Here is a 26023-nt window from a genome sequence, read left to right on the forward strand (position 1 = left end):
AAAAGAAACCAGCACCTAGAGGAGAAGAAGATGGACTCATTAATATATTTCTCCATGGTCTCACGTTCAGGCTTAGAGATGTTATAAAGTCTACTGCTGGGCAGGGGAGCTCCTGGTAATAATTCTATGGCACAGTCATATGGTCTGTGAGGTGGAAGAGACGTAGCACTGACCTTACTAAAGACTGGCGCCAGATCATGATACTCGGAAGGAACAGAAGTAAGGTCAGGAGAGTCCATCTCCCCCCTACCTCTAGGAAACTGAACAGCGGGAGCTGCAGAACGAAGGCATGTCTCATGACAGGAAGTGGACCAAGACTCTATGTGGCGTTCAGCCCAGTTGATATGGGGGTTGTGACGTTCCAACCACTCGAATCCCAGCACCAGAGGGGAGCATGCAGAGGGAAAAACAAAAAATGTTAATGTCTCACGATGATTTCCAGAGATCAAAAGCTCTAGAGGTTGTGTTTGATGAGTGACTTGATGGAGTTACTTTCCATCAATAGATACTCTGAGAGGCTTGGATAACGGGACTGTTTCAATCTGTAATTGTTGGACCAGGTTAGAATCAATTAGGTTACTCTCACATCCAGAGTCAATGAAAGCAGATAGGGTGAGATTCTGGTTAAAAAAAAAAAGTGTAGCAGGTAACATCAAATGAGGAGCTTTTTCAGTTTTCAAATGGCCCGTCAGACTCCTCATTTCCTCTGACGGGCCCTGGCTTTTGACTTAGCCGGGCATGAAGCAATGAAATGACCAGTCTCACCACAGTATAGACACAGATTGCCCCAGAATCGTCGTTGTCTTTCCTCAGGGGTTAGCCTTGTGTGTCCAATCTGCATGGGTTCAACCTCTGCTCCATCTGAATGAGAGACTTGGACAGGAACAGAAAGAGTCTGGTTTTTAGGCTTTGGCTTGGGAACGGGTTCTGTGGATCCAGAAAAAACAGAAGCATTATTTAATGCAGGGGCTGACACAGAAAAATTCAGACTTCTTAGTCTAGTGTTGCTTCTAGTTCGGAGCCGATTATCCAATCTGATGGTTAAACGAATTAAATCCTCCAAACTAGATGGTTCGTCGATCGTGGCTAGTTCATCCTTGATGTTATCATTTAAGGCCTTGAAATATGCACTCTTAAGTGCACATTCGTTCCACCCAGAAGCTGCGGCTTTGACCCGGAAGTCAATGGAAAACTCAGCCACTGTGGAATTTCCCTGTCTTAAATTCAGCAGGGCCCGAGAGTCAATAGTTTTATCAGAGTCGTGGTTAAAAACTTGGGAAAACTCTGAAATAAACTCGGAAAAAGTACAAGTGAAACTGGATTCAGAGGAGAACCTTGCCTCCGCCCATTCAAGAGCTCGTCCAGTGAGTTGAGAAAGAATGAATGATATTTTCTTTCTATCACTCGGAAAACTGCCAGGAGAATGTTCAAAAAGTAATCGACATTGGAACAAAAATCCCTTACAATCTTTTTGGTTACCTGAGAATCTTTCAGGCAGACTCATGAAATGACGTCACTGCCGGTGACCTTGGAGGCGGAAGTGAATCCGGAACTGGACGTGCCGCTGGCGTGGTGTTAGCATTACCCACGTAGCTGGCATATGTTTGAAGCATTTGTTTCTGGTGTTCAATTTTAGTGTGCAACTCACGGAGGGTATGCGCATGTCCAAGGATCTGAGCGTCCTGTTCGTCAAGCCTCCGACGGAGGTGATCTGCTGGGCTTTGTGTTTGGCCGCAGTGTTCTGTCATGATGGGTTTAAGGTTCTTAGCCCACATGCAGAACACAACGGAGGCTGGGTAAAAGTTTAACAGAGTTTATTGAATGTTTCACAAAAACACAAGATAATGTACTGGGTCAGGAACTGGTCCGGGCTGGTTCACTGAAGTCTGCAGAGATGATAGTTTGATTAGAAGGCAGGCTGATGAGTTATGAGTCTTTGATAATTCAGGTTTGTACCTTGACTGAGTCCAGGCTTCTCCTTGAGAGAGAGGGAACCGTTGGGTCCAGAGACTGTTTGTTCAGCAGAGTTCAAGAGCAGCTGCAGCGTCTTGCTTCTGACTTTGAACGGCAGACCTTGATCTGAGTTTCCAGCTCTTAACTAAGAGCAGCAGGGGAATCCACATAGGAATCTTCAGGTTAGGCTCTCTAGGGCAGGTTAAGCTCATCCAGAGCTTCAGGCTAGAGACAGGTTTCCTGTGAGGCAAAAACAGAGGAGAGTTAGAATCAGATCTCTCTCAAGAGACAACTAAGATTCTTCAGGTTCTAGGCTCAGGTTGCTAATCAAACTAAGGTCAACACTGTGGCGTCGAAGCAAGGTCTGGCAGCTGGTTATGAAGGGGAGGTCTCCTGATGAGTAGATGCGTCTCAGGTGTGCTGGAAGACTCCAGCTCCAGGGGACCCACGGCGCACTCTGCTGGAGGAAGGTGGTACAGCTCCAGATCCCAACACTTCTCCCACTGGCCTGACCTGAAACCAGGCTCTGCTCCCGTAAAGAAGCACGGCAAAAAGATCATGGAAGGCGTTGCTCAGGGGGTGTCCAAGATCGATGACCTGAGCAATGGCTTGCTGGACCTCAGCGAGCTTCATGCCTTCCAGCTGAGGGTGGACCCAGCCAACTTTAAGGTACCGCTCAGATAAAAGAATGAGATTGCTTTTTAAATTTGCTTTTATTGAGTTTCCACTTTTAAAACCTGCGCCTCAAATGTGTTTTTCCACAGATCCTGGCCCAATGCCTCCAGGTGGTCATCGCCACCATGTTCCCCAATGACTTCACCCCGGAAGCCCACGTCGCCTTTGATAAATTCCTTTCCAACTTGGCTCTGGCTCTCTCTTAGAAGTACCGCTGATCTGGGCTCAACCACACCGAAGCCATGCATAACTCAGTGAACGCAACGGAGCAATAAAAAGCATGCCACCCAACCTGTCTCCCGTCTTTATTTGTGATATCATCTTAAACTTAAACAAAACAAATGAAAACAAACCATAGAAAAGTTACATTTGGTTTTTATTACACATGAAAAAAATCAGCTCTTGCAAAAGTCAGCATGAAATAAGAAAATATAGCAAAAAAAAGATGAAACATTATATGACTGGAAAAGCATGCACTGATAATGTTTACGACTTCAATATCACCTCCATGACAGTAAAGAGAGTCCTCGTGGTTTCATAACAACTCGTAACTTATTGTCTCCCAGGATGAGCCTGAAACAGAGCGAAAGGACATCACAGTTTTATAGGTTTGGCCCATCATCTATGTTAATGTTTATTATAGGAGCAGATACCTGACCAAAGCCGCGGACGCCATTCCCCCTCCAATAGGCCCGACCCAGTAGACCCAGTGGTAGGTCCAGTAGTTGGTCATCACAGCTGGACCGAAAGCTCTTGCAGGATTTAAACAGGTTCCTGATATGTCAGCTCTGCATCCCCACCAAACAAAATCAGTTATTCGTATATAGCATTTACTCATTTTTTTATATTAAAAATTATGAAATAATGGAGTAAATTTCTCCATTGTGATATCAATCAAGTTTTGTTCTATAATTGGTAAATTCAAAGGAAAATACGACCATATTTATACCTCCTTGTTCAGAAAGAAAACCTCATTTGATGTATTTTGCAGAGCTTAAAACTGAATGATAATTTTGAAATTTGCATATGATTCAATTAAATTCCGGTTTTAAAATTCCCTTTAAGTTTGACAGAGGGAAGTGAACTTAACTTAAAATCCCCATGTTAGCTGCTCTCTGTTATATGGTGTAAATTACTGTTATATTTTAACTGACAGTGATTATGTAATGATGCCATAATGTGTTTTACAGACCTTTATGGTGCCAACAATTCAGCCTGGATGTAGAACAAGCTGCTTCCAACCCTGCCTGCACACGATTGGAAGTTTAACACGCTTATATGTTGTAGACAGAACAGCCACACAATTGGGGCTGCTGAGGTCAACAAGTGATGTTTTGTTTAATCTATGATATATCATCTTTCTAACACCTACTCTGACCTGCTTTTAACCATCTCAGACCCAGTTTGTTATTTCTACCAGATACAGAAAGGCTTTCTCAAAATGAAAGCTAAACAATAATAATAGCACATCTGATAACTTCTGCAGTGTTCTGGCTTGATTTCTCAGCCATTATTCTTACCCTTCTATGCCTTCTACGATCTCAGTTTTAATTATTTAATACAATTTCCTTGTGAAAAATCATTGCCACTGAGAGCTTTGGTAACAGCATCACCCACAAGCATGATGCTGCCCCCACCATGCTTTACACTTGGTTAAGTGTTCTTCAGTCCGAAAGAATAGTCTTTCCTTATACAAAGTTGAGCCAAAAAGCTTAATCTTTGCCTGAATTTATCCAGACGACTTTGGCCTCACTTTGTTGGAAGATGCACCAACAAAATGAACCTGTCAGACAAGATAAAATAGGTTAAAACCTCCAACAGCAATATTTGCTCCAATCTAACTAAACCAAAAACAGATAAGAAACAAGCTCTGTTACATCTATCAGTCTGAAAAGGCTTTTAAAGACATTTTTGGCTACTTGGGCTCAAGAGAAGCATCATCCAATCACATGGAGAACAAAGAACAGTGGAGAACCTTTACAGTGATCATTGTTTCTCTTTTTTTCCAGGTTGTTGTTTGGTGACCAGAGAACTCGAGTTGTGCTGAAGTAAAGGTCTCACCTAAAGGACCAGATCAAGAAGAACAAAGTTCTGACTGATTCGATGGCAACTCTGAACTAGTTGAAGGATCAAAGTAGAGCAGATTAAATATATCTGATAATAAAGTTTATATCCAGATTACAATGATTATTGATTAGTCCTATCAACATTTATTATTTGTATTGCCTTAAGATTTAAGCAGGTCAAACTTCCACAAAATAAATCGAAACCACATTGATGGAAGACTCTGGGTCCGAATCCTTTATGACAACAAACTAGCAGAGTAGTACAATGTGGGATTATTTATTACAACAGGAAGCAACAGTTAGAAGTCTGTGTGTTTATTTAGCACCAGTTACATCCTTTTTATAATAGATCCGGAAATTTTTTTCTAAATTACTTTAAACACTGACATAAAAGCAAACAGGCAGAAGGAAGCTTGCTCAAGAAACTCCAATGTATTTGGAGGATAACCATCAGCAGATACCTGATGAAGCTGACGGTGAGTAGTGCACCACAGGTCGGTCCAACCCAGTAGACCCAGTGATTATTCCAGTGGTTGGCAGCTACTGCAGGACCAAAAGCTCGAGCAGGATTCATACATGCTCCAGAAACAGATCCTCTGAAACACAACGGCAGCGAAGATTGATTTCTGGCTGTTCAGGGCCAATAAAATCAGAAAGCAGACGGGAGGAAGTTAAAGCAGAGATAAGAGCGATGCACTAAGAAGGATGGGGGTTGGACTCCATCTATGAGAGGAGTCTAATATTTGGAGAGGTGAGCAACCAGCTCACACATTCTCATGGTAAAAGAAGGCATTTGATTTGAATAAATGAGATGCTAGTAAAGAACTGAGATGTAATTAACTCTTAGTTATGGTAGGAAAAAGGAAAATTACTTAAAAGTAAAGTGGAGGATGTTCTTTTTCCGGGTGGATTATCAAAATTACTGGTCCTCCTAATTGTCAATCATTCTGGTGATATGTTTACATAAGGTGCTCATCCCCATTTTCACTTTCCAGTAGTGACTCTCACATAGTGGAAAAATTGCAAATCTTCTTTTGGAAAGCAAACTTGTTTGAGCGATGCAAAGAGCAGCTTTTAAACATAGCGCGCATGAGCAGATATGGGCTATTGCATGCTCTCACACATGTTTAATAGGCTTTCCCTCTTGGGAGCGGGTATAGGGTTGTGCATGTGCAATTTTTTGTAAAAGCAGTGAGGATGGGTCTTAAAATATTCACGAAAATCCTCCACTATACCTTTAATATTGACTTTCAAGCATTGACAACAGGGGTTTAACATATAGTTAGAGGTGCTTAGATACTTGGTTGAAACTCAGTGATTCCCAAAATACTAATCATGTAACCTTCGTTGAAAATTTAAACAGCTTTTTAAGTATCGTTTATGAAAATTGCCTTAAATAAAAAAATTAAAAAATATGTTTTTCTGTGACTCCATCTTATAGGGTATGGTTCTGAAATCAAAGCTGTATCTTGTTTGAAATATGCACCCAGCTAGAACACAGGCCGTGACAGTGAGGCCGATGCAGAACGGTGCCCACGGCGTTCGGCTTTTTCTGTTGACGGTTCCCATGCACACCACGATGGTGAGGACCAGGGTCATCATCACTTCTGCTAGTGCTTTTCCCAACATCTGCGGTGGTTGCGTTGAAGCTCCTCCGAGGGATGCCACGTACATGTCAGAGGGGTACATCACCTGAACGTAGAACAGAAAAGGATTGGTTCTGCAGGATTATTTTAAATCTTTTGAATGTCACCCAGTGTCGTTTAACTTGTTTAAAAAAAAAAAAGGTAAAAATTGAAAACAAAAACACATGTAAAAGCTTTCTTTATATTACTAAATAAATCACAAAAGAATCAAAAATTAATAAATAAATGCATCAAAATGTTTGATTAATCCAATTATTTCTAAATGGATATTTAACCTGGATATAATTATCAATTTACTTGGATTTAAATGTACTAGCTATCGATACCAAAACTGGTTCCAAACCACCAAAATTTAACAAATATTTTGGCAATATGTAATACAAATACATCATATTGCTAAATGTGGCCCTGCTGGTTCTTTAAACATTTCCAGTTAAATTAAGATTAAATTAGGGATAATAGATTATTTGTTTAATAATCAGGGTGTGATTGAACCTTTAAAAAAAAAAGTCTGCAACTTCTTGTTTCCGTTTGAAGAAGCTTCTATAACTGGGTCTTACTTTAGTGATGGTAGGACCGATCATGGCTCCAGCCATCTGTGCCAGGATATAGGGCAGCAGCAGCAGCAGCTCCATCCCTCCACACAGGTAGATGCTCAGAGACAACATGCTAGATGTCGGTGGCGGCATTGAAAATAGAGTTGAGTGATGGAAAAAAAAATTCTGGCTGGTTTCAGAGCAGTCCTGACTTTGTTCTGATAGAGAATCTGAGGAGGGAGCCAAATATTAGGGTGATGGTAAAGAGGCCTTCCAGCCTTAGATATTTGGAGCTGATCATTAAAAAAATAATTAATCAGAACACCACAGACCTGTGTCATGGTTTTGGTTCTGTTGTTCTTTACTTTGCTCCTTGTTTTCTAGTTTTATTGGTTTAATTCCAGTTTTGTTGTAATTTCTAGATTTATTTTAGTTCTCATGTTTTTTCGTTGTCCTCTGTAGCCCTCTTGTGTGTGTGTGTTCCTTTCCCCTTGGCTCCCTCGTTGTCTCCTTTTACACCTGCTCCTTGTCAGCTCGTTAGCCCTCCCTTTGTCTCTGTCAGCTATACAGGTGCTGGTCATAAAATTAGAATATCATGAAAAAGTTGATTGATTTCAGTAATTCCATTTAAAAAGTGAAACTTGTATATTATATTCATACATTACATACAAACTCATATATTTCAGATGTTTATTTTGTTTAATTTGGATGATTACAAATGACAACAAATGAAAATCTCAAATTCATCATATCAGAAAATTAGAATATTGTGAAAAGGTTCAAAATTGATGGCCCCTGGTGCCACACTCTAATCAGCTAATTAACTCAAACCACCTGCAAAAGCCTTTAAATGGTCTTTCAGTCTAGTTCTATAGGCTACACAATCATGGGGAAGACTGCTGACTTGACAGTTGTCCAAAAGACGACCATCGACACCTTGCACAAGGAGGGCAAGACACAAAAGGTCATCGCTAAAGAGGCTGGCTGTTCACAGAGCTCAGTGTCCAAGCACATTAATAGAGAGGCAAAGGGAAGGAAAAGATGTGGTCGAAAAAAGTGTACAAGCAAGAGAGATAACCGCACCCTGGAGAGGATTGAGAAACAAAACCCATTCAAAAATGTGGGGGAGATTCACAAAGAGTGGACTGCAGCTGGAGTGAGTGCTTCAAGAACCACCACACACAGACGTATGAAAGACATGGGTTTCTGCTGTCGCATTCCTTGTGTCAAGCCACTCTTGAACCACAGACAGCGTCAGAAGCGTCTTGCCTGGGCTAAAGAGAAACAGGACTGGACTGCTGGTGAGTGGTCCAAAGTCATGTTCTCTGATGAAAGTAAATTTTGCATTTCCTTTGGAAATCAAGGTCCCAGAGTCTGGAGGAAAAGAAGAGAGGCACTTCATCCACGTTGCTTGAAGTCCAGTGTAAAGTTTCCACAGTCAGTGATGGTTTGGGGTGCCATGTCATCTGCTGGTGTTGGTCCATTGTGTTTTCTGAGGTCCAGGGTCAACGCAGCCACATACCAGGAAGTTTTAGAGCACTTCATGCTTCCTGCAGCTGACCAACTTTTTGGAGATGCAGATTTCATTTTCCAACAGGACTTGGCACCTGCACACAGTGCCAAAGCTACCAGTACCTGGTTGAAGGACCATGGTATCCCTGTTCTTAATTGGCCAGCAAACTCTCCTGACCTTAACCCCATAGAAAATCTATGGGGTATTGTGAAGAAGAAGATGCAATACACCAGACCCAACAATTCAGAAGAGCTAAAAGCCACTATTAGAGCAACCTGGGCTATCATAACACCTGAGCAGTGCCACAGACTGATCGACTCCATGCCACGCCGCATTGCTGCAGTAATACAGGCCAAAGGAGGCCCAACTAAATACTGAGTGCTGTACATGCTCATACTTTTCATGTTCATACTTTTCAGTTGGCCAACATTTCTATAAATCCTTTGTTTTTATTGGTCTTCAGTAATATTCTAATTTTCTGATATGATGAATTTGAGATTTTCATTTGTTATTTGTAATCATCAAAATTAAACAAAATAAACATCTGAAATATATGAGTTTGTATGTAATGTATGAATATAATATACAAGTTTCACTTTTTAAATGGAATTACTGAAATCAATCAACTTTTTCATGATATTCTAATTTTATGACCAGCACCTGTATATGCCCTCCCTCTGCTCCCACTCTTTGTTGGTTCCTTGTCTTTGCTGTCCTCCCATGCTGTTGTCCACCTACCTCGTCTCTCCCTGGCTCCTCATGTTTGGTTTCCCCAGATGTCTCCATAGTTCTGGTTTGCTTTTGATTATTAGTTGGATTTTTGCATTCCTGCCTTTGTTTACTGTTTTTGCCCCATTAAACTGCTAGAAATCTCCTCAGCCTCTCTGCCTCTGCATTTGGGTCCTCCAAACCTCAACCAAACCCTGACAACCTGGAGAAGCTCCTTAAAAGATGAGTTCCTCTGTATCTTTAATAGATCTTTTTCAGAAAGAGGTGTCATTTGACATTTAATTCTTTTAAGATGTAAAGTAAAAAAAATAAAAAATAAACAGATATTCCATCATCGTTCCAAAATTCTCCATATCCATTGTTCTATCTCCTGTCACCCTCTGTTTATTGACCATAAATTTGCATCCACGTTCAATAAATAAAATGTTCTGATGAGGCTAATTTGTTTTAAGAAAACCGCCTTTTTGCAGGTATTAAAATTACTTTTCATTAACTTAATCTTGTGATGTAATATTCTAATCCATCATTCATGCATTTGAATTAAAGCAGAACATTCTAATTAACAGAAATAAAGATTTCGTTTGCCAGATAATAAATGTAAATATGATCTTACTTGGTAAATGAAGTAACTGAAAATAATGAATATTTTTCTTTATGGAAGGCCTGTATATCTGTAAGCGGTAATTATTCTAGAGATGCCATTTTGTTAAAAATGTAGAGTAACGGATTATCTTTAATTTTTTTATATCCTTTAATGAGGTCTAATTGGATGCTAAATTATTAAAGTAAATCCATTTCTGCCAGGGGTATGAATAATTGTGCTTTCACTCTAGTAGCAGTGCTGCAGTCAATGAGAAAATGTCTCAAAATAATTTATTTTTCAGGAGAAAAAGTCTTCATTTATTGTTTTTTTTTATTGCTTTTCTTTGCATCTGATCTACTGAACCACAGACAGATGAGGAGGAAAACCAACATGGTGGATCCTTATAAACACAACAAATCAAATTCAGATGACAGTCTGAGTTTGCAGACTCTCTGCATGGTACTTCATGTTTTTTTTTAAGCTAGATGATCTCTAAAGATCCTCTGAGTCCAAAAACAGAATTGTGCATTTATGATCAGAGTGAATCAATCACAGATAGACTGTTTAATATTTCTATGACCTGCTGTCCTAATAGGCCGACACCCTGGGAAACAAGAGGTTCTTCACATCTCTCAGCCTTTCATATACAACAGATAATCAGAATCTAGGAAGACATTATTTAACATTAAATATTTTATTTTTTTTTAGCTGCATCTGAGTCCAGTGTTCTGGTAACGGATGGACCTCACAGTTCAGACGGTGTTTACAGCTCAAACTGTTTTTAATGTGAACTTTGCTTATGTCAGGAGTTCTGGCATCTCAACAGATCCCAGGTGAGAAGCAGAGGGAGAATAAATGGCTTCCTTTTTCCCTGCTGCCTCCTCGCTCGGATCATCTCCTTCTGTTGACTTTGGCCAACCAGAGCGCCTCAGAACGCCAGCTGGGACAAGCCTGAGGAAACAGAACCCGACCCGTCCTGGTTACTGAGGGCACTGGACAATTAAACTGGGAGGATGTATGACGGATTTAACACATATGAGTAAACTAAAGTAAATACTTCTGGGCTAAAAGGCGTCACGGGTCTTCCCAGAATGTTCTGGAAACGGCCCGAATGCCAATCCCAGTACACATGCAAACGTGCTGCATGGTTTACCCAAGTTGAGTTTGTCCTTGGTGGCCCAGCAGATGCAGTAGTGCTGGAGAAGCTGCTGCAGCAGCTCCCGCTCGTCCAGGAACTCCAACTGCTCGATTCTGCAAAAACATAAAATCCTCAACTGTTAACATATTTGGGGGAGAAGATAAAAGAATAAGAACACATGGAAAGCAGGACAGATAAGCAAAGGAACAGTTCAATGAGAGAAAACCCATTTATAAAGTAAAACTGCACAGAAATAGAAATCCTTGTTGACTTAGCTGGTGAGGACGTTTAAAAAGCCCTAAATGAATGCATGTTGTACTGCAGAAAGTCTAAGAAAAATCTGCATTAATTTAATTCATTCATGGAAAAAAAGAAATCCCACATTAAAGAATGACTGTCCGGTATACATGCAGTCTATGTTTGATACACATCTAAAAGGTTCTGCAGCAGATTTCCAGCAGTTTGATTCAGCATTTAAGGAGCTTCACAAGCAGCTGAGACTTGAGCCACAAAAACCAATCAGACATAATAATGTTCCGGATGCTCAGGTCGGACGAAAGCAGCTCTGCAGGAAAACATCAGCTGTAGGAGTAGGTGGTGAAGTTCTCTCCAAACTGAAAACCTTTCCTGAACACACCGGTTGCATACGACTTTTTAATCTCTGATTCGATTTTTTACCATTTCATGCCGACTGCGTACAGAGAGGCTATGACTACAGGCATGGTGGGCAGACCTGCACAGATTTCTTTCACTTCTTTCTCTGTGCTATACACAAATTAAAACAATTACCCACATTTGAATTGGACAGATTATGAAAAGTAATTTAATTTAAAAAAAAACACTCCACTGAACAAGTCTGTGCAGCATCTCAAACCAAAATGTTTATATGCCTGTAGTAAAAACATGAGATCTATGTCTAAAGAAACGAAAAACAGCAATAAATGCTGTGGGACGGTCTTTATGCTGGCTGAGGCAGAGCGGCGATTCTCAGAGAGATCTGGGAAGTTTATCAAAGTTTTTCCTTTCTTTTTTCATAAAGTGGTGAAAAGGATACAACAGTTTTCTTCTGAGGAAAATAAAAAAAAGAGGATCACTACTTTATTATATCCCTTTTTCTTTTCCTGAAGTTTTTTTTTCCCCGAGGAGATTGGTAAAATGCGCATTCTGTCCCACGTTGTTTTAGCGAGGCTCAAAGAGAATCATAACTTCATCCGCTTTCTGCCCTTCTGAACTCCTATCATGGGTAAAGTTTTCTTTTTTTTTTATGTTTGATTGTTTTTGCATGAGTCTGTCCAGCTTGCAGACTCATGCAAGACCTCAAACCTGTTTTCTCTTGTGATTAACAGATTTTATTTAGTATTTTCCCCAAAGCAGATGTGTTTTACTTTATAATCATGTCTCTCTTCCTCTCAGACCCACGAAATTGCCACTAAATTGCTGTGTAGTCTGACTAAAATAGACCTGGGGTCTACCTAAGTCAGACCTATGCAACCCCCCTTGCGTAAAATCATGTTGGGTGTGATCATCCCGACAGACTTTCAATGAGCGCTGACGCGACAACCTCGTCCTGTTCTGGCCTTTAGAGGATATGGTTTAGTTTAGCTTTTTTTATTTGTTTCATTCAGAAAAAACATAAAATAACTTATGAATGTAACACCTAAAACTGTGAATGAAAAGGAGCAAAAAGTAAAACTCAAACTATATGCTCCATTTATATAAAAAGTAAAGAAAAAAAACTACTTCAATTTCTTCGATCATTGTACGAGATCAGACTTTTTACAGCGAACTTTGCTGATGGCCAGCTTAATATGGAAGAGAATCAAAGATGAAGCAGCTGCATTTTTCTTTTTGCTGCCCAAAGCCTTTGACATAGAATGTAGCATTTATTTCTAATTATCTAAAAGCTCCCAGCGTCTTGAAGTAGGAAAACCAGCCAACAGCATCAATTGGTCACATATGAGCGTTTGGTTTCACATCAGACCCAAAAGGCTCCATCTTTGGAGCAAACGGATGCTGTCTTTGCGGTTCAGCGTTGACTACCTTGCCACGTCATCCTGAGGAAGAATACCGTAAACCGTCATCATATCCAGAGCATTGGCCTGCTCCCAGCCTGCTGCCAGGAAACGCTCTTTCTGCAAACACCAAAGGAGGAGATCGTTCAGAATAGATTTTCACATTACTTCGTTATTTAACAGTTTCGACTGGAGACGTACTGAGAGTTAAAAGTTACCTGAGAATCCAGAGACTGACAGGCCTCGACTCCAGCCAATGAGCATTGGCGCCTCTGCAGGTTCTCCACCATCACCTGACCGAATCGGTCACTCATGTTCACCTGGACGTACAGACAGATGGACATGAGTTCCAGCACAGTTCAGAAAGAGCTGCTAAGATCTGATGCCTCCTGAGAATATTATTCACACCTTTTCAACAGAAAGTGCTGGAAGAAAGTATTCAGCCCCCATACAGAATTTTTTTTAATATAAAACATAAGCTAAGTGTTTTTAAACGTATGTACATACAAAAATTCCCAACCATCTTTGGCTCAAAGTTCAGTGTTTTACATGTGGTCGATTAGCGCCCCCTGGTGGGAGTATCATGATCGATTACTCTGGGATTAGATTAGGTTTATTAAGACTGACATGAGAGGAGACAACATACAAACATGAGACCTGAATTATTTCAGAGGATGATTTAAAGACATTCCGTGTTTAGTAGATTTTCTCTTGTTTGCTAAATCTGTTTATAATGCCTCAGCTGATATCAGCACAGCCGACCTGAGAGACAAAGTTGAGAAAGATTTCTATTCAGGCTACCTCCTGTCAAACCAGCAAATGATTGTGTTCAGGTTAGAGATGGTACAGCTCTTTATTTAGTTGGTTTGACTGGAAAACCTTGCAGATGAGGTGAGTTTGAGCATTCAGCAGGCTGAGGTCATTCAAGTTTCACCAGTGCAGACAAAGGCACTGCCCAGTAAAAAAAGCAGTTTGCGTTTGCTCAGGTTACCTTTGTTTCATGAGCTGAAAGAATTATTTGTGACAGAAAGAAAAGGAAAATAGTCCATTCTATTATTTTACCTGTTCGTAGTTTATAAACATGGCTGTGTGAAATGTTTCTGCTGCCCAGTGAACAAGGTTGCAGGACTGCGATGGATTCATGTAAACCAGAACACACTCTGCTAAGAACAACGTAGGTAACCTGAAGGACAGAAAAACACAAAAACAAAACACTTTATTTCACCAGTAAAGCTTTCAAATACTGATTCAGCTTTTCTATATTGATCCAATTATAAGTCCCCAACAAATCCATTCCGTGTAATATTAACTCCCTTTTAAAGGAGCAGATTTAGCTGCACTTTAGTTAATGTATGACTCAGCACAGTGGGTGTGGCGTCGTCTCCAATCAGCCTGCAGATGGCTACTGACCTTCCAGCCAGTCACCGACTCCTTACAGTCAGAGATAAGCTGCAGTTCCTGGTTCTCCACAAATATTCTGAGAAAACCGGCTTACATGCAGGCAGCAGCAGGAGCTTGTTTTCATTAAACAATATTAATCTCAGGCTCATTTAAAAAAATAAACATGCTAAAGATTTCATTCACTCACTCTGTGTTGAGCTGGAACTTCTTCAGTTTGTCGTCCAAGTTTGAGATGTCTCTGAGGTCGGCCCCAATGATGCAGTAACGATCCGAGTCGAGGGCGTGGGGCTCTGAAGCATAAGGGACTTTAAGTGCAGAACATACAGCATGCAAACCCATGGAATTGATCATAAAGATAATAATTTGCACCTAGTAGTAATGAGTCAGCGGAGTGCATATCAATGATGGGTTTGGACAGGGGCGGCTTTGTCCTGCTCAAAGAACGAAAACAGAAAGATGAGCTTTAACTGACAGGTAAATGCAAACATAAACTAAACACTTTCAGTTCATTTCCAAATCCAAAATAGACTTCTCTGACTTCTCAACTAGAACACATTCAGTTTCAATGCTTAGTGATTCTAATTTCCAAGATATAACTCTGCTTCTTTTGCTTTTCCTAGAAATAGATCCAACTTTCATGAGCATTTTTCATGTATTCCTGGCTCAGAGCAAAGAAAAGGAGACATCTGATTGCAAAGGTGCGTTACCGATTTCTGTTCATCTCAGTGACCTTTGACTTTCTAAGTAGGAATATCAGCTGGTTGGATTTTCCCCATCTGTAACACAACCATCTTTAAGGCTAATTCTAGAAATTCAGATTTGTCTTCACAAGACTTTTTTTTTTTGTTTTGTGTAAACACCTTTTAGAACACCTTTTAAGGGGAGTGGCAGCCTAGAGGTTATGGCATAGAGCTTGGAATCTTGAGTTTGTGATTTTGAAACCCACTCCCACAGACTTTTACTCTGGGTCTCTGAGTTAGACCCTTAACCCCACACTGCTCCCTGGGCGCCCCACGATCTTACTGCTCCCCAAGTGGAAAGCTCAAATACAGAGGTAAAGTTCTCCAATGTGAGATCAATAAAGTTTAATTAATATAACCCCAGTAAACCCATGTGGAAGGCGAGGTAAGAAATAAAGGCTGAAAAGCAAAACGATATGGAAGAGCAGCAGCCTTACTTTATATAGTGGATCTTCCTGGCCACCACAGTTGGAAAGTCCACTTCAAAGAACTTCTTCGGTAACAAGTTTTGCTCCTGTTGCACACAGAGACGCTTTGGTATTTCTGGATTATTATTTTGTTAAAAACAGAACAGACAGGAAGAGGTTCTCACCTTTAGTCTCCAAAAGGTGGTGTCCAGGCCGGCACCCAGGTTGATTACTTGACATTGACATTCTGTTTTCCTTAGAAATGCATCAAGGAGAAGGTTGACCCCTTTAACCCGAGCGTAGTAACCTGTCAAAGAAACAATGTTGTTGTGCTCATTATATTTACAGATAAACATGCGTCTGTAATGTATGATGGTTGGGCTGTGCTTAAAAGAGCTAACAGAGGGAAGATTTGAAGAATAGTCATCACTTGCCTCTGTTGATTTCAGGAGCCTTCCGCTCTCCTACATTCCTGACAAAGTACTGAAGACAGGAGTCCTTCCAGTAGCCTTTACTGGTAGCAAACCTGAGAACAGATCACCAATGAAAATGTTAAACCTCCTGCCTTTCAATGAACTTGTTTGAAACATTATTTAATAAGTTTAAGAAAAAAAATGTGAGGAATTTCCAAAAGGTTTCTTTAAAACTGTTTTTCAGACTAGCAGGATGTTACTAGGCTGATAAGCAGGGAGAAGCATTTCCAAGCAACCCAATGTTGTTATGGCTGTGTAATTACCCTGAAGCCTTAAGTCAATCTTTTTGGGAAGATAGATGGAGCTAAATCCAGAACAAACCTGAAAGAAAACCTGTTAGAGGCTATAAAGGACCTGAGACTGGGTTAGAGGTTCACTTTCCTGCAGGACAACTACCCTGAACATACAGCCAGAGACACAAGGGTGGTCTGGATCAAAAATAGAATTATATATATTATATAAATATCCTGTGAGAACGACCTAGTCAAAGTCCAGGTCTCAAATCATGTATCATTTTCTTTCTTCTTCAAAGTGATGGGTCCAGAAACGTCAGTTCATGCGTCGAGCCCATAGATGAAAACACTGTATCGGTAAGTGTGTTGTTTCAATAAAGTCATGTAACTGATACAGGGATAGTTTCTAACTGACTGACTCACTAAACTGTGTTTAAACATGTATCTGTCAACATAATGCATCTCTTAAAAAATACGTCTAATCTTTTGCAGTTTATCATTAAAATTATAAAGAATTTTTGAGCAGCCTAAAAGTAACAGGAACATTTCAGCCGATTCTAATTTTCTCATCGTGTCTTACTTTTCCTCTGAGTTATCACTCAACTAATATGAATTAAAGTTAATTTACTGTTGTTACTGTACTTATTGTTTTCACCATCATTTTCAAGTTATATCTTTACATTATTTATTGGCTGCTTCTAAAAATATCAAAGATATTTTCAACTTAAACATAGATATGACACTATACAATATAACCTAGAATAACTTCAACTATATGAGTGTGTTAGGTCATCAAATCAATTCAGCTTAGTCAAATAAACTGCCTGTAGTGCCTATAAAAGTCCAGCAGGTGTCAGTATTCTGCGAGACAGTATCAATACAGTTTGGCAATGGGTCGAAACGCTTCAACATGCCTCATTATCACTACTTCTTCACAGTTACGTTGCAATTTGTGTTGGTCTGTCGCATAAATCACAATAAATCATTACAATAAATTATTTCAAGAGTTTTGGTGTAACATGAAAAAAGGTGGAAGAGTTAGAGAGAATGCTGGATATAATTTAGGCTGTGGTCTGATCCAAGCAGCTTTGTCACTTTACCTTTTACAGATGGTTGCATCGTCACAGGTCGCCCTGACCGCTTCATCCGCAGTGTCCGTATCTGTGAAGGGCTGCCGAGCTGCCATCAGTGATCCTAGGGCCACCGTTATGGAGCTAGCATAGGATCCTTCTATTTAGCTACCACACGCTAACAGGCTAGCTAGCTTACAGGTGTAGCAAAACAGACTAAAATTAAGCGGTTGAATCCGGAACGCAGTCCTGCGGCATGAGTTCCACTGAAAAGGAAAAAAAAAATGCCAGTTAAAACGAAAGAAAAGCAAAAGGGAGGAAATACCAATTTCAAGCGTTGATTTAGAAAAACTAGGAACAAATTACATAGAGAAAGCGCAGCCCGGAAACACAACAAGCGCACTTCCGGTTAGCGTGTTATTTCAAAATAATAGCTTAAAAATATATATCTTTGGCAAACTCACTGTATTTGTTTCCTTTTTACAAAATATCAGGCTACAATATTTGTTTATTTATTTGTTTATTTATTTATTTATGTACGTGTTTGTTTATTTATCATAACTAATATGACAATGAAATCGAGCAGTGTTTTTTTTATTTGTATGTCAACTTTAAACCTAAAAATAAACATATTGATAAACGAGTTACAAATTAGGTACAGTTCATAAAGTGGAATACCAATGAATTATAGGAAGAATGTTAATATACTTTGCTTACACTAAACTAAACATACACTAAAGTTGGAAAATGATGATTCCATTATCAGGAGAGAAAATTATAAAATAAAGATAATCGGAAATGATGCCACCTCCCTTCATAGTTTCCCTATTTTTGTCTCTATGGAGGATTTCTTCATCCACCAATATCAAAAATATGGCCCAGATAAGCTGAAGAAAACGAGTAAGAGTAAAATATTAATATATATAAATGACAAAATAGAAAAAGAGATCAAACAATCACATGAGGAATAGTAAATGATAAAACCGGTGGGTAATAGTTAAGGTTTCTAACTTCTAATTTTGTACTTTTAAACCATAGCATTAATAATCAGTGATAAAAAAAAGATTAATAAGTTATCTTAACACAAAGAATAAGGCCAATAGTTAAAAAATGTTGATAATATATATGTCTGATATAATTTAAAAAACATTCTTTTTCACTTTCAATCAGCAGAAATGAAAAAAGTCTTGCTGAAAAATTCTGGATCATTACTGGACAACTAAGTGTATTTTTACATTTTGGCCAGTGGGTGGCAATGTTTTACAAGTGGCAATTGTAAAAATGCTGAACCAAACTCATGCATGGGATTGCTTCAAAAGAGGCTTGCATATGGATATCTTATTAATGGTTTCTAAACTCAGATTCTAAATAAATAAATCAAGTTATTTTCTGGATTATGGATGATATCTCAGTTCCATGGCCTAGAGGGCACCAGCTAAAGTAATCTTTTATTTTCATTATGATTCCATAAGCTATTCAGCATTCATTAAGAAATTATGTTTTCAAAAAGATGTGAATGGATTTTAATAAAAAAAAAACAACAACAGCATGTTACCCTTTTTTTCCTGACCATTGACCTGTAGAAGCCTATGATCCAATGATTCTTTCAGCAGATCTGATTGTTCATTGTAATTAGTATTTGTCTTGTTTTGTTAATGGGCCAACCCACAATGATCAAAAGAAGCTTGATGGATACATGACTGACTGAATAATTTAAAAGATGTCCAGTTGCTCCCATTGGTCTGTAAAGAGTGTGGAAAACACATCAGATCCATAACAGGCTGGCTTTGAGGAACCAGAAGATCTTTAAAGTGCTCATAGATTCCAGGAATATGATATAAAACCAAAGTTAAACATTTATTGTTTTTGAACATCATTATTCGACTAATTCAATATAAAAGGTCCAATTAAAAAATGCTTTTCAATTTGAATTTCAAATTGTATGATGTAAACGTTAAATTCAAAATGGGTGTTTTTCTTTTGCAGTGACTCTCTTGGTCGGGAGTCACCAACCTTTTTAAGGGCGAGGTTATGGGTACTGATTCATAGGAAGGGCTACCAAGACTGACCTATGAACCGGAGGGATCAGCATTTACCTTAACTGCACACATAATAAACATATTTTTATTGGGTGGCAGGGGAGGAAGGAAATAAAGAATAAAGGAATGAAGGAGGGAATGAAGAAAGAAAAGAAAGAAGGAAGAAAGGAGGGAATGAAGGAAGTAAAGAAGACAGGAATTAAGGAGGGAATGAAGAAAGAAAAGGAAGAAGGAAGGAGGGAGGGGTAGGGAATGAAGGAAGTAAAGAAGAAAGGAATGAAGAAGGAAATGAAAAAAGAAAAGGAGCAAGACAGAAAGAAGGGAGGGAGGGAGGTTATGAAGGAAGTAAAGAAGAAAGGAATGAAGGAGGGAATGAAGAAAAAAAGGGAGAAGGGAGGAAGGAGGGAGGGAGGAAAGGAAGTAAACAAGAAAGGAATGAAGGATGGAATGAGGGAGGGAATGAAGAAAGAAGGAAAGAAGGAAGGAAGGAAGGAAGGAAGGAAGGAAGGAAGGAAGGAAGGAAGGAAGGAAGGAAGGAAGGAAGGAAGGAAGGAAGGAAGGAAGGAAGGATCAGCATTCACCTCAACTTCCTACATAATAATCATATTTTTATTGTTTCTTTTAACTCCTAATTTTTTATGATGTGATTTTCAAATCTCTATAAATGCTTAAATGCTCTATCTGACTAAAATAATGGATTGCTATATAAAGCATTTCATAATGCTCTGATTAAAAAAGGGCAACAGAATAAAATACAAATGTTAACCTTAGCCCACTGGGGCTCTGCTATTGGCAGAGGATGCTGTGGGCCCCCCATGAGGCCCCCTTAGGGCCCCTTGGTGCACCACTTGGTGAACCCCTGCTCTAGGTCCTCCATGGAGCCAAAAGGTGTGCTAAAGTGCCCACCACAGTGGAGAGGACTGCCTATATCTGCCCTTCAATAACTCTGAGTCCTCCATAAACCTCAGGGTCCAAATCACAAGGACCTCCCGACCCCCACTGTGGGACCCCCTAATCTAAACCCTAGAACCTGGACCTGGCTTATAATTATAAACTTTAAACTGATTAGTGACTTTGGAAGTTTTGCTTGGCTTAACCTTTGCTGCGGTGGTATTTATTGTAAAAGGTGTGTCATCAGCTGGAAACTGAAACGTTTCTTTTTTCCCTGAGCTTTTAGTCAGAGGGAGGATTGGCTGCTTTCTTGGCTGGCAGATGCTGAGGAGGAGAACCAGCTCTACTTCCTGCAGAGGGCTGGCAGAGACAGAGGAGGCAGAGAGAGAGACAGAGACAGAGGAGGCAGAGAGAGACAGAGGAGAGCTGCTGCTGCTGCTGCTGGAAGAACACCCCCCTCCTCCTCTTCCCCCCCCAGTGGCGCTAGCTCAACGGCTAACGGTCAGGAGAGCAGCCATGAAAAGCCGCTGGAGCCAGTGAAAGTTCGGCGCCTCTTAATTCGGGACTTTATTGTACGTAGAAAAATATAAAACAAAAGAGGTTCTGTTATCATGCCGTAGCTCGAAGTGGGAAATTCTTTTTTTTAATATATATGTTTTTTATTTTTTTCTGTAAAGAACAGGGCTAGCCCAGGTGCTACTACTAGCAAGCTAAGGACTCTTTCTAATTGGCTTGTGGCTCCAATGGCTCTGGCTTATCTTCCTCTGTCATAGCGGCGGCCTGTAGCGGAGGGAAAAGGCTCTGGACCTTCATGACCGACCGCAGCCTGCTGCTCAAGCGCTACTTGGACACTCGGAGGGCTGAGGAGCGAAAATGAAGAAGCAGTTCAATCGGATGAAGCAGCTCGCTAATCAAACGGTTGGCAGGCAAGTAGTGAAGTTTTCCATTGTCTGGAGCTTTAACCTCATCTTAGTAGTAAAAAAACAACATTTATCTCCTTTTTTATTTATAGCACTTCACATAACTCAGAATAAACTGCGTTCACGGCTGTAGTCCTTTTAATCAGGGGCGGTCACATGAGTTTTAATATAAGAAATGCAATTAAATAGGGCATCACTGTATCTTTTTCTTATTTTTTTTATTTCTGTTGGCATGTATACTGATAATGTTTGTCACTATACTAAGATTTTCCACTTAGATGAAGACAAATAAAGTCATAAAATGTAAATATATATATATATATATTTCAAAATGAATCATTGAGCATTTTTTCTTAACCAAACAACCCCCAAATCTACATCAACATATGGAAGAAAAAAAACCACTTGGTGTTTATTGTGGATACCATGCCAAATTAGTAATGCATCTAGATACTCTAAGTGATAGGATTTGTATGGAAATGTACACACCTATTATTGGATTATGATGATGCACATCTAGGGTGAAATCTGAACAGGTTTTCCTGGATCTTAGTGACTGTCTGCATCCAAGTATATCCTTCAATAGGATGGAATTTGATTTCAGTACTTAAGGTATCATTCATGTAGCAAAGGAGATGCTGACGATGTAGAGAAATTAATTTACCCAACATGCTTTAGGTTTAGAGAAAGGCATGTATTGCTCCCCAATACAGTTGTTTATCTATTTGTCTGACAGTTTTAACCTAATTTTTTTGGTCCATATTTGAAGCCTTGTCACTTCAGTAATATCTGTCATGACATTTTAATACTTCAAAAGAGGTTAAAATGTTACAGACTCTTGTTTTATCTATAAAATCATTGCATTTAACATATATATTAAGAGTTGCAGGAAATCTGGAATCACAGCTGTCAATATGTGCAACAGTTCAATCTCAAAGGACTGAGATGTCAGGTGTTGTGCGTTTTGCTCAAGTGGAGTAGTGTTTTTCCTGAACAGAGGATGCGGTTTTTGCTTTGTGTACAGTTGTAATGTTGTGTCCTCACTGTGAGATGTAACTCCGCCCGCCCCCTGCTTAACTAGATGTTTGGGCGGGCGGGTGTGATTCAGCCTGTCAGTGCGAGAAAACGAAGGTGACACACGTCAGAGGATGTTACCATCAACAGGTGTGGAGCCATGCCTGTGTGCTTTGGGCTTGTTGTTGATGGAGAAGGGTGGATATAAACAGTTTTGGCGTTTCGCGCAGACAGCAGTAGATGTTACTGGAAAAAGGCAGTGGTAGACTCTAGAATCTAGAACAATAGGCTGCTGGTTAATCAATGCACAGAACCAAACGCATTGAATAATTTCAGTCACTTTTGTACCATTTTATTCCTTAAACTGATGTATGACTTTGGACTTTTTGTCTTTAGGGACATGTGCAAATTCCAGATACATTTAGTAAGTCTTAGGATTAATTTTATTAACTCAATAACTTGGGGTGTAAATAATAATCGTTTTGTATCGATGCATCGATCCAAAAGCCGACGATCCGATGCATCGACACGTCCGCAAGATAATCGATTCATGTTTTTTTTTTCCTCCGGTCTATCTTTATCCATTTGCTCCTGGGCGTAATTGTCCTCCCGTGCTGCGGTGCCGCTAAACCTATTTTGCCCTCCTACCTCGCTTCCTGATTATACTCTTACAGCAGTTTGTGGCAGCAAGCTTCACACAGACATTTTTAAATTATGCTCAGTATTGAAGCGTGGTCTGAGCTACACACTGTGGGTCTAGATACGGCCGAGGCGGTGAGGAAGTGGGGGCATGTTTAGTCCGACGACGGAGGGACATGAGGGCCAAAAAGAGCGGAGATTCAGCTGGAAAAAGGCCCCCAGCGTTCTCGCGCACCTCGCTCATCTAGCGGGTCAAACTTCACGAGTTGTTTTCCGCAATTTCGGTCATAAAAACAAAACAAGCCGGCCTCCTGTCTTCTGCACTGTTTGCGGTCAGCTACAATCTGGGAGAGGTGCAGCGGAGCGTCTCTCAAAGGGGCGGTGACATCGACACTCTGGAGCCTTCTTCTTCTTCTTTTTTTAATGGCGGTTGGCAAAAAACTTATAGGTGCATTACCGCCACCTTCCAGAATGGAGTATAAGGCTCGGGCACAGCGCGTTGCATTCTGGGTACGCCGCCATATTGGTAGCTAGTTGGTAGCTAGTTGCTACGGTAAACAAAGACCTAAAACAGCATAGAGACAGAGCAGAAAGACGAGTAAACAGCGATGTTAAAAGCGAAGAAAGGATGCGGAATATACCGAGACACGCTGCAGAGGGAAGCCAGGGACCGTTATCTGCAAAAGATGGGCTTCATAAACGGACTTGATCCCTACGAAGTAGAAAGCAAGGAGTGGTGCGTTGGGGAAGAATTTCTACCGCCGTTTGCGAGGGAGGACGTATTTTCGTATCTAGTGTGTGGCTTCAGTGCCTAAACACATGAAGAGTTTCGCTGCTACAAGTCGCTAGAGGCTTACAAACAGCTGACAGATGGAAAAGTTCATGACATGGAAGTTATCAAGCCGAATGAGAACACAGTCATCAGAGCCAAGGTAAGCTACCGTCTCAACATGGTGTGGTGTTTGTTGTGGTGATAAGACTAGGTGCTGGCACTAACGTAAAACATCAAAAATGTATCTAAATAAATCTTGTGCTGACTGTACGTGTCCAGGGATAATGTAGTTAAATTCTGATGATATATGACTGTCCTAGCATGGTACTACCACGCAGGGGCAGAGATAGATGAATAAAAAAGTATGTTCTGTAACTTACCAGAATGAAAATGCCGGGAACACACTCTCATGGACACTGGGATTGAGTTGAAAGTTATATTTGGCCATCTTACAGCAGCGACCCATGCTAGCCGGCGACTCTTTGTTATGGAGGACATTTGTTTTCCTTTGAGACGCCTCCAGGTTGGAAAACGGTAAAAAGACAATCCATTTGGGATTTTTTTCCCCGTCCAGTCACAGCTTGCGCTACTACACCCTACGACACAGCAACGGGCGACCATAACGACAGCAGAGGTAAAATGAAACGGCAAAAAACTAAGCAAACTACTAGCAGAAGAAAGCTAGTCCTTACAGGCGCGAAGTCAAAGTGTAAACAGTGGGCTGACCAGCTATCAATATGTCTGCCGCGCAACGTGTGACGTCATGTGCCCGAGCCTTATGGACCAGACAAACTGTTATATTCTCCCTAAAATACCCGTTCTTCTTAGAAAATTAAAAATACTACCAAAAACTACATCCCCAGATGACCTTTGAAACAATTCCCTTATATCTAGTTTATTTTTATTCCTGTCTAACTCTCTACGCAACATCTCTCTTTCCTGAGTATATTTATTACATTCTAAAAAAATATGTTGGACAGTTTCTCTGGAGCCAAGGTATTGCATTGAACTCATTACACTGATATTTTGCAGTATTTTTTTATGCAACTTTTCTACTTCTGTTATTTGCTGTTGTTTCTAAAGAAAATGCATAATGATATTACAGCTTTCATTGATTTATTTCAAACTTGAAACTTTGTTTAGCCTGTAAGGTGTAAAAAAAATAAAAATAATTAAAAAAAATGTTTTAACCGAGTAATCGATTAATCGAATCGAATCGAATCGTGGTGTATTCTTGAGTATCGAAAATAATCGAATCGTTGGGTCAGGAAATCGATACTGAATCGAATCGCCATGATGGATGTGATTTACACCCCTATCAATAACCCATTTTATCTATCTGTCTGTCCATATACAAGATACAGTATATCTGCAAAATTTACTATAAATAGAAATTGCACCTCCAAGCAGAGTAGTTTTTTTTAGCTTGCTTTTTAGATTTTTATTTGATAAGTTACCTAGAAGAGTAGTTTCACTGATTTCTTGATGCTGGACCATCACCAGGAGAAGGTGGACATCTGGAATACCCATAGTTAGTTTTTTTTACACCAGCAGTAAATTCCAACAGGAGAGCATAATGCAGAAAACAGACGTGTGTTTTCATGCTGTAGTTCATTGCTGTACAGTTTGCAGAACAATTTGGAATAGTTTTTTTTTTTTTTAAGGATTGATCTTTCAGTGGTCAGATTCAGGGCAAACATTCACTATCTGCTTCATCCATCAAGTTGTAGTGGCTGCATTTCTTTCTGCGACTGCACAAAGTTTACAGGGCAAGAAAGGCCCTCCTCGCTGCCCCCTGGGTTCCTGTGATTGTGCGAAGGCAGAACACTGTGTCCAGAGAGCAGCGGCTCGAAGGAAATCTCTCCCTTTTTCTCCTACAAACAGGAAGCAGACTCCCAAAGACATGTTTTCTGGAGAACATAAAGAGAGAGGGAGAAACCTGGGAAAAAATGGATTTAAGCTGAGACATTGAACATGACGTCGGTGGAAAAAAAACATGTGATTCAGATCAGCAAACATCCCAAGGATCTTTTTTTTAATTATTTCTTCATGTGAGGCTGCAATAAATTTACTATGTCTGAACTCTGAAACTGTGATGGGGCAATGTAGTCAGGTTGGCTTTCTAGGAGAGAACGAAGGGCTATAACCACTATCTGTATAATAATAAACGTCAGATGTCTTCTGCTACTGACCCTTAGTGAAAACAGTTTGCGGTTTGAGGCTATGACTCATGTTTGAGTCCTTCAGGATGAGCTCAAAAGGGCTGGTGATACTGCCGCAGCAATGTGTCGCAGTGAGCTTCTCGCAGATATTTTTGATTTATGCCCAATATTGAAGTGTTGTCTGCGCTATGTTATTCCACGCCACAAAGCAAGAGGGACAATCAAGAGCTAACTGTGGGTTTAGATACGGCCATGGCGGTGAGGAAATAGGGGTATGTTTGTGCGACAACGGAGGGACATGAGGGTGAAAAAGAGTGGGGATTCAGGTGGAAAAAGGGTCCCAGCGTTCTTGCGCACCTCGCTCTTCTAGCTGGTCCATCTTCACGAGTTGTTTTCCACAATGGCGGTCAT

At 40.1% G+C, this 26023-nt stretch overlaps 4 protein-coding genes and 1 long non-coding RNA gene across 10 annotated transcripts in view; 2 read left to right on the top strand and 3 right to left on the bottom strand.

The window, feature by feature from the left end:
• The first annotated feature begins 2438 nt into the window (after window positions 1-2438).
• LOC119776017 (hemoglobin subunit alpha-1-like) lies at window positions 2439-2919 on the top strand. The gene is given in 2 exon segments (XM_038274217.1): window positions 2439-2622; window positions 2718-2919. Coding segments are annotated over 2 exon segments (240 nt in total). The 5' UTR covers window positions 2439-2511; the 3' UTR covers window positions 2847-2919.
• A 66-nt stretch (window positions 2920-2985) lies between these two features.
• LOC119776018 lies at window positions 2986-3559 on the bottom strand. Its single transcript, XR_005279723.1, has 2 exons — window positions 3282-3559; window positions 2986-3201 (listed from the first exon to the last, which is right to left on the bottom strand). It is a non-coding gene; the product is annotated as an uncharacterized LOC119776018 (long non-coding RNA).
• Window positions 3560-4377: 818 nt separating this feature from the next.
• On the bottom strand, window positions 4378-7008 carry LOC119776006 (aquaporin-8-like). The gene is made up of 4 exons (XM_038274198.1): window positions 6901-7008; window positions 6181-6386; window positions 5156-5290; window positions 4378-4411 (listed from the first exon to the last, which is right to left on the bottom strand). The coding sequence occupies exons 1-4, from the start codon at window positions 7006-7008 to the stop codon at window positions 4378-4380; spliced, it is 483 nt and encodes a 160-aa protein (XP_038130126.1).
• A 3614-nt stretch (window positions 7009-10622) lies between these two features.
• Window positions 10623-17585, bottom strand: lcmt1 (leucine carboxyl methyltransferase 1). Of its 2 annotated transcripts, XM_038274046.1 has the most exons (12): window positions 17542-17585; window positions 17206-17441; window positions 15834-15925; window positions 15585-15706; window positions 15430-15506; window positions 14622-14683; window positions 14440-14542; window positions 13914-14034; window positions 13070-13171; window positions 12880-12971; window positions 10855-10952; window positions 10623-10652 (listed from the first exon to the last, which is right to left on the bottom strand). In XM_038274046.1, the coding sequence occupies exons 2-12, from the start codon at window positions 17289-17291 to the stop codon at window positions 10630-10632; spliced, it is 978 nt and encodes a 325-aa protein (XP_038129974.1). In that variant the 5' UTR covers window positions 17292-17441; window positions 17542-17585; the 3' UTR covers window positions 10623-10629. The 2 variants fall into 2 exon arrangements, with proteins under 2 accessions (XP_038129974.1, XP_038129975.1); XM_038274047.1 differs by having other exon boundaries at window positions 17206-17571.
• A 2918-nt stretch (window positions 17586-20503) lies between these two features.
• Window positions 20504-26023, top strand: part of arhgap17a (Rho GTPase activating protein 17a) — a 46862-nt gene continuing 41342 nt past the window's right edge. For 4 of the 5 annotated variants that reach the window (XM_038274107.1, XM_038274104.1, XM_038274108.1 and 1 more), the window contains exon 1: window positions 20504-21031. In XM_038274107.1, coding sequence (XP_038130035.1) covers window positions 20979-21031 — 53 coding nt within the window. In that variant the 5' untranslated portion in view covers window positions 20504-20978. The remainder of the gene's footprint in view (window positions 21032-26023) is intronic. The other variant, XM_038274105.1, reaches the window with a different exon arrangement.

This window comes from Cyprinodon tularosa, unplaced genomic scaffold (assembly GCF_016077235.1).
Source record: "Cyprinodon tularosa strain WSP-4 unplaced genomic scaffold, ASM1607723v1 ctg90, whole genome shotgun sequence".
NCBI lineage: Eukaryota > Metazoa > Chordata > Actinopteri > Cyprinodontiformes > Cyprinodontidae > Cyprinodon > Cyprinodon tularosa.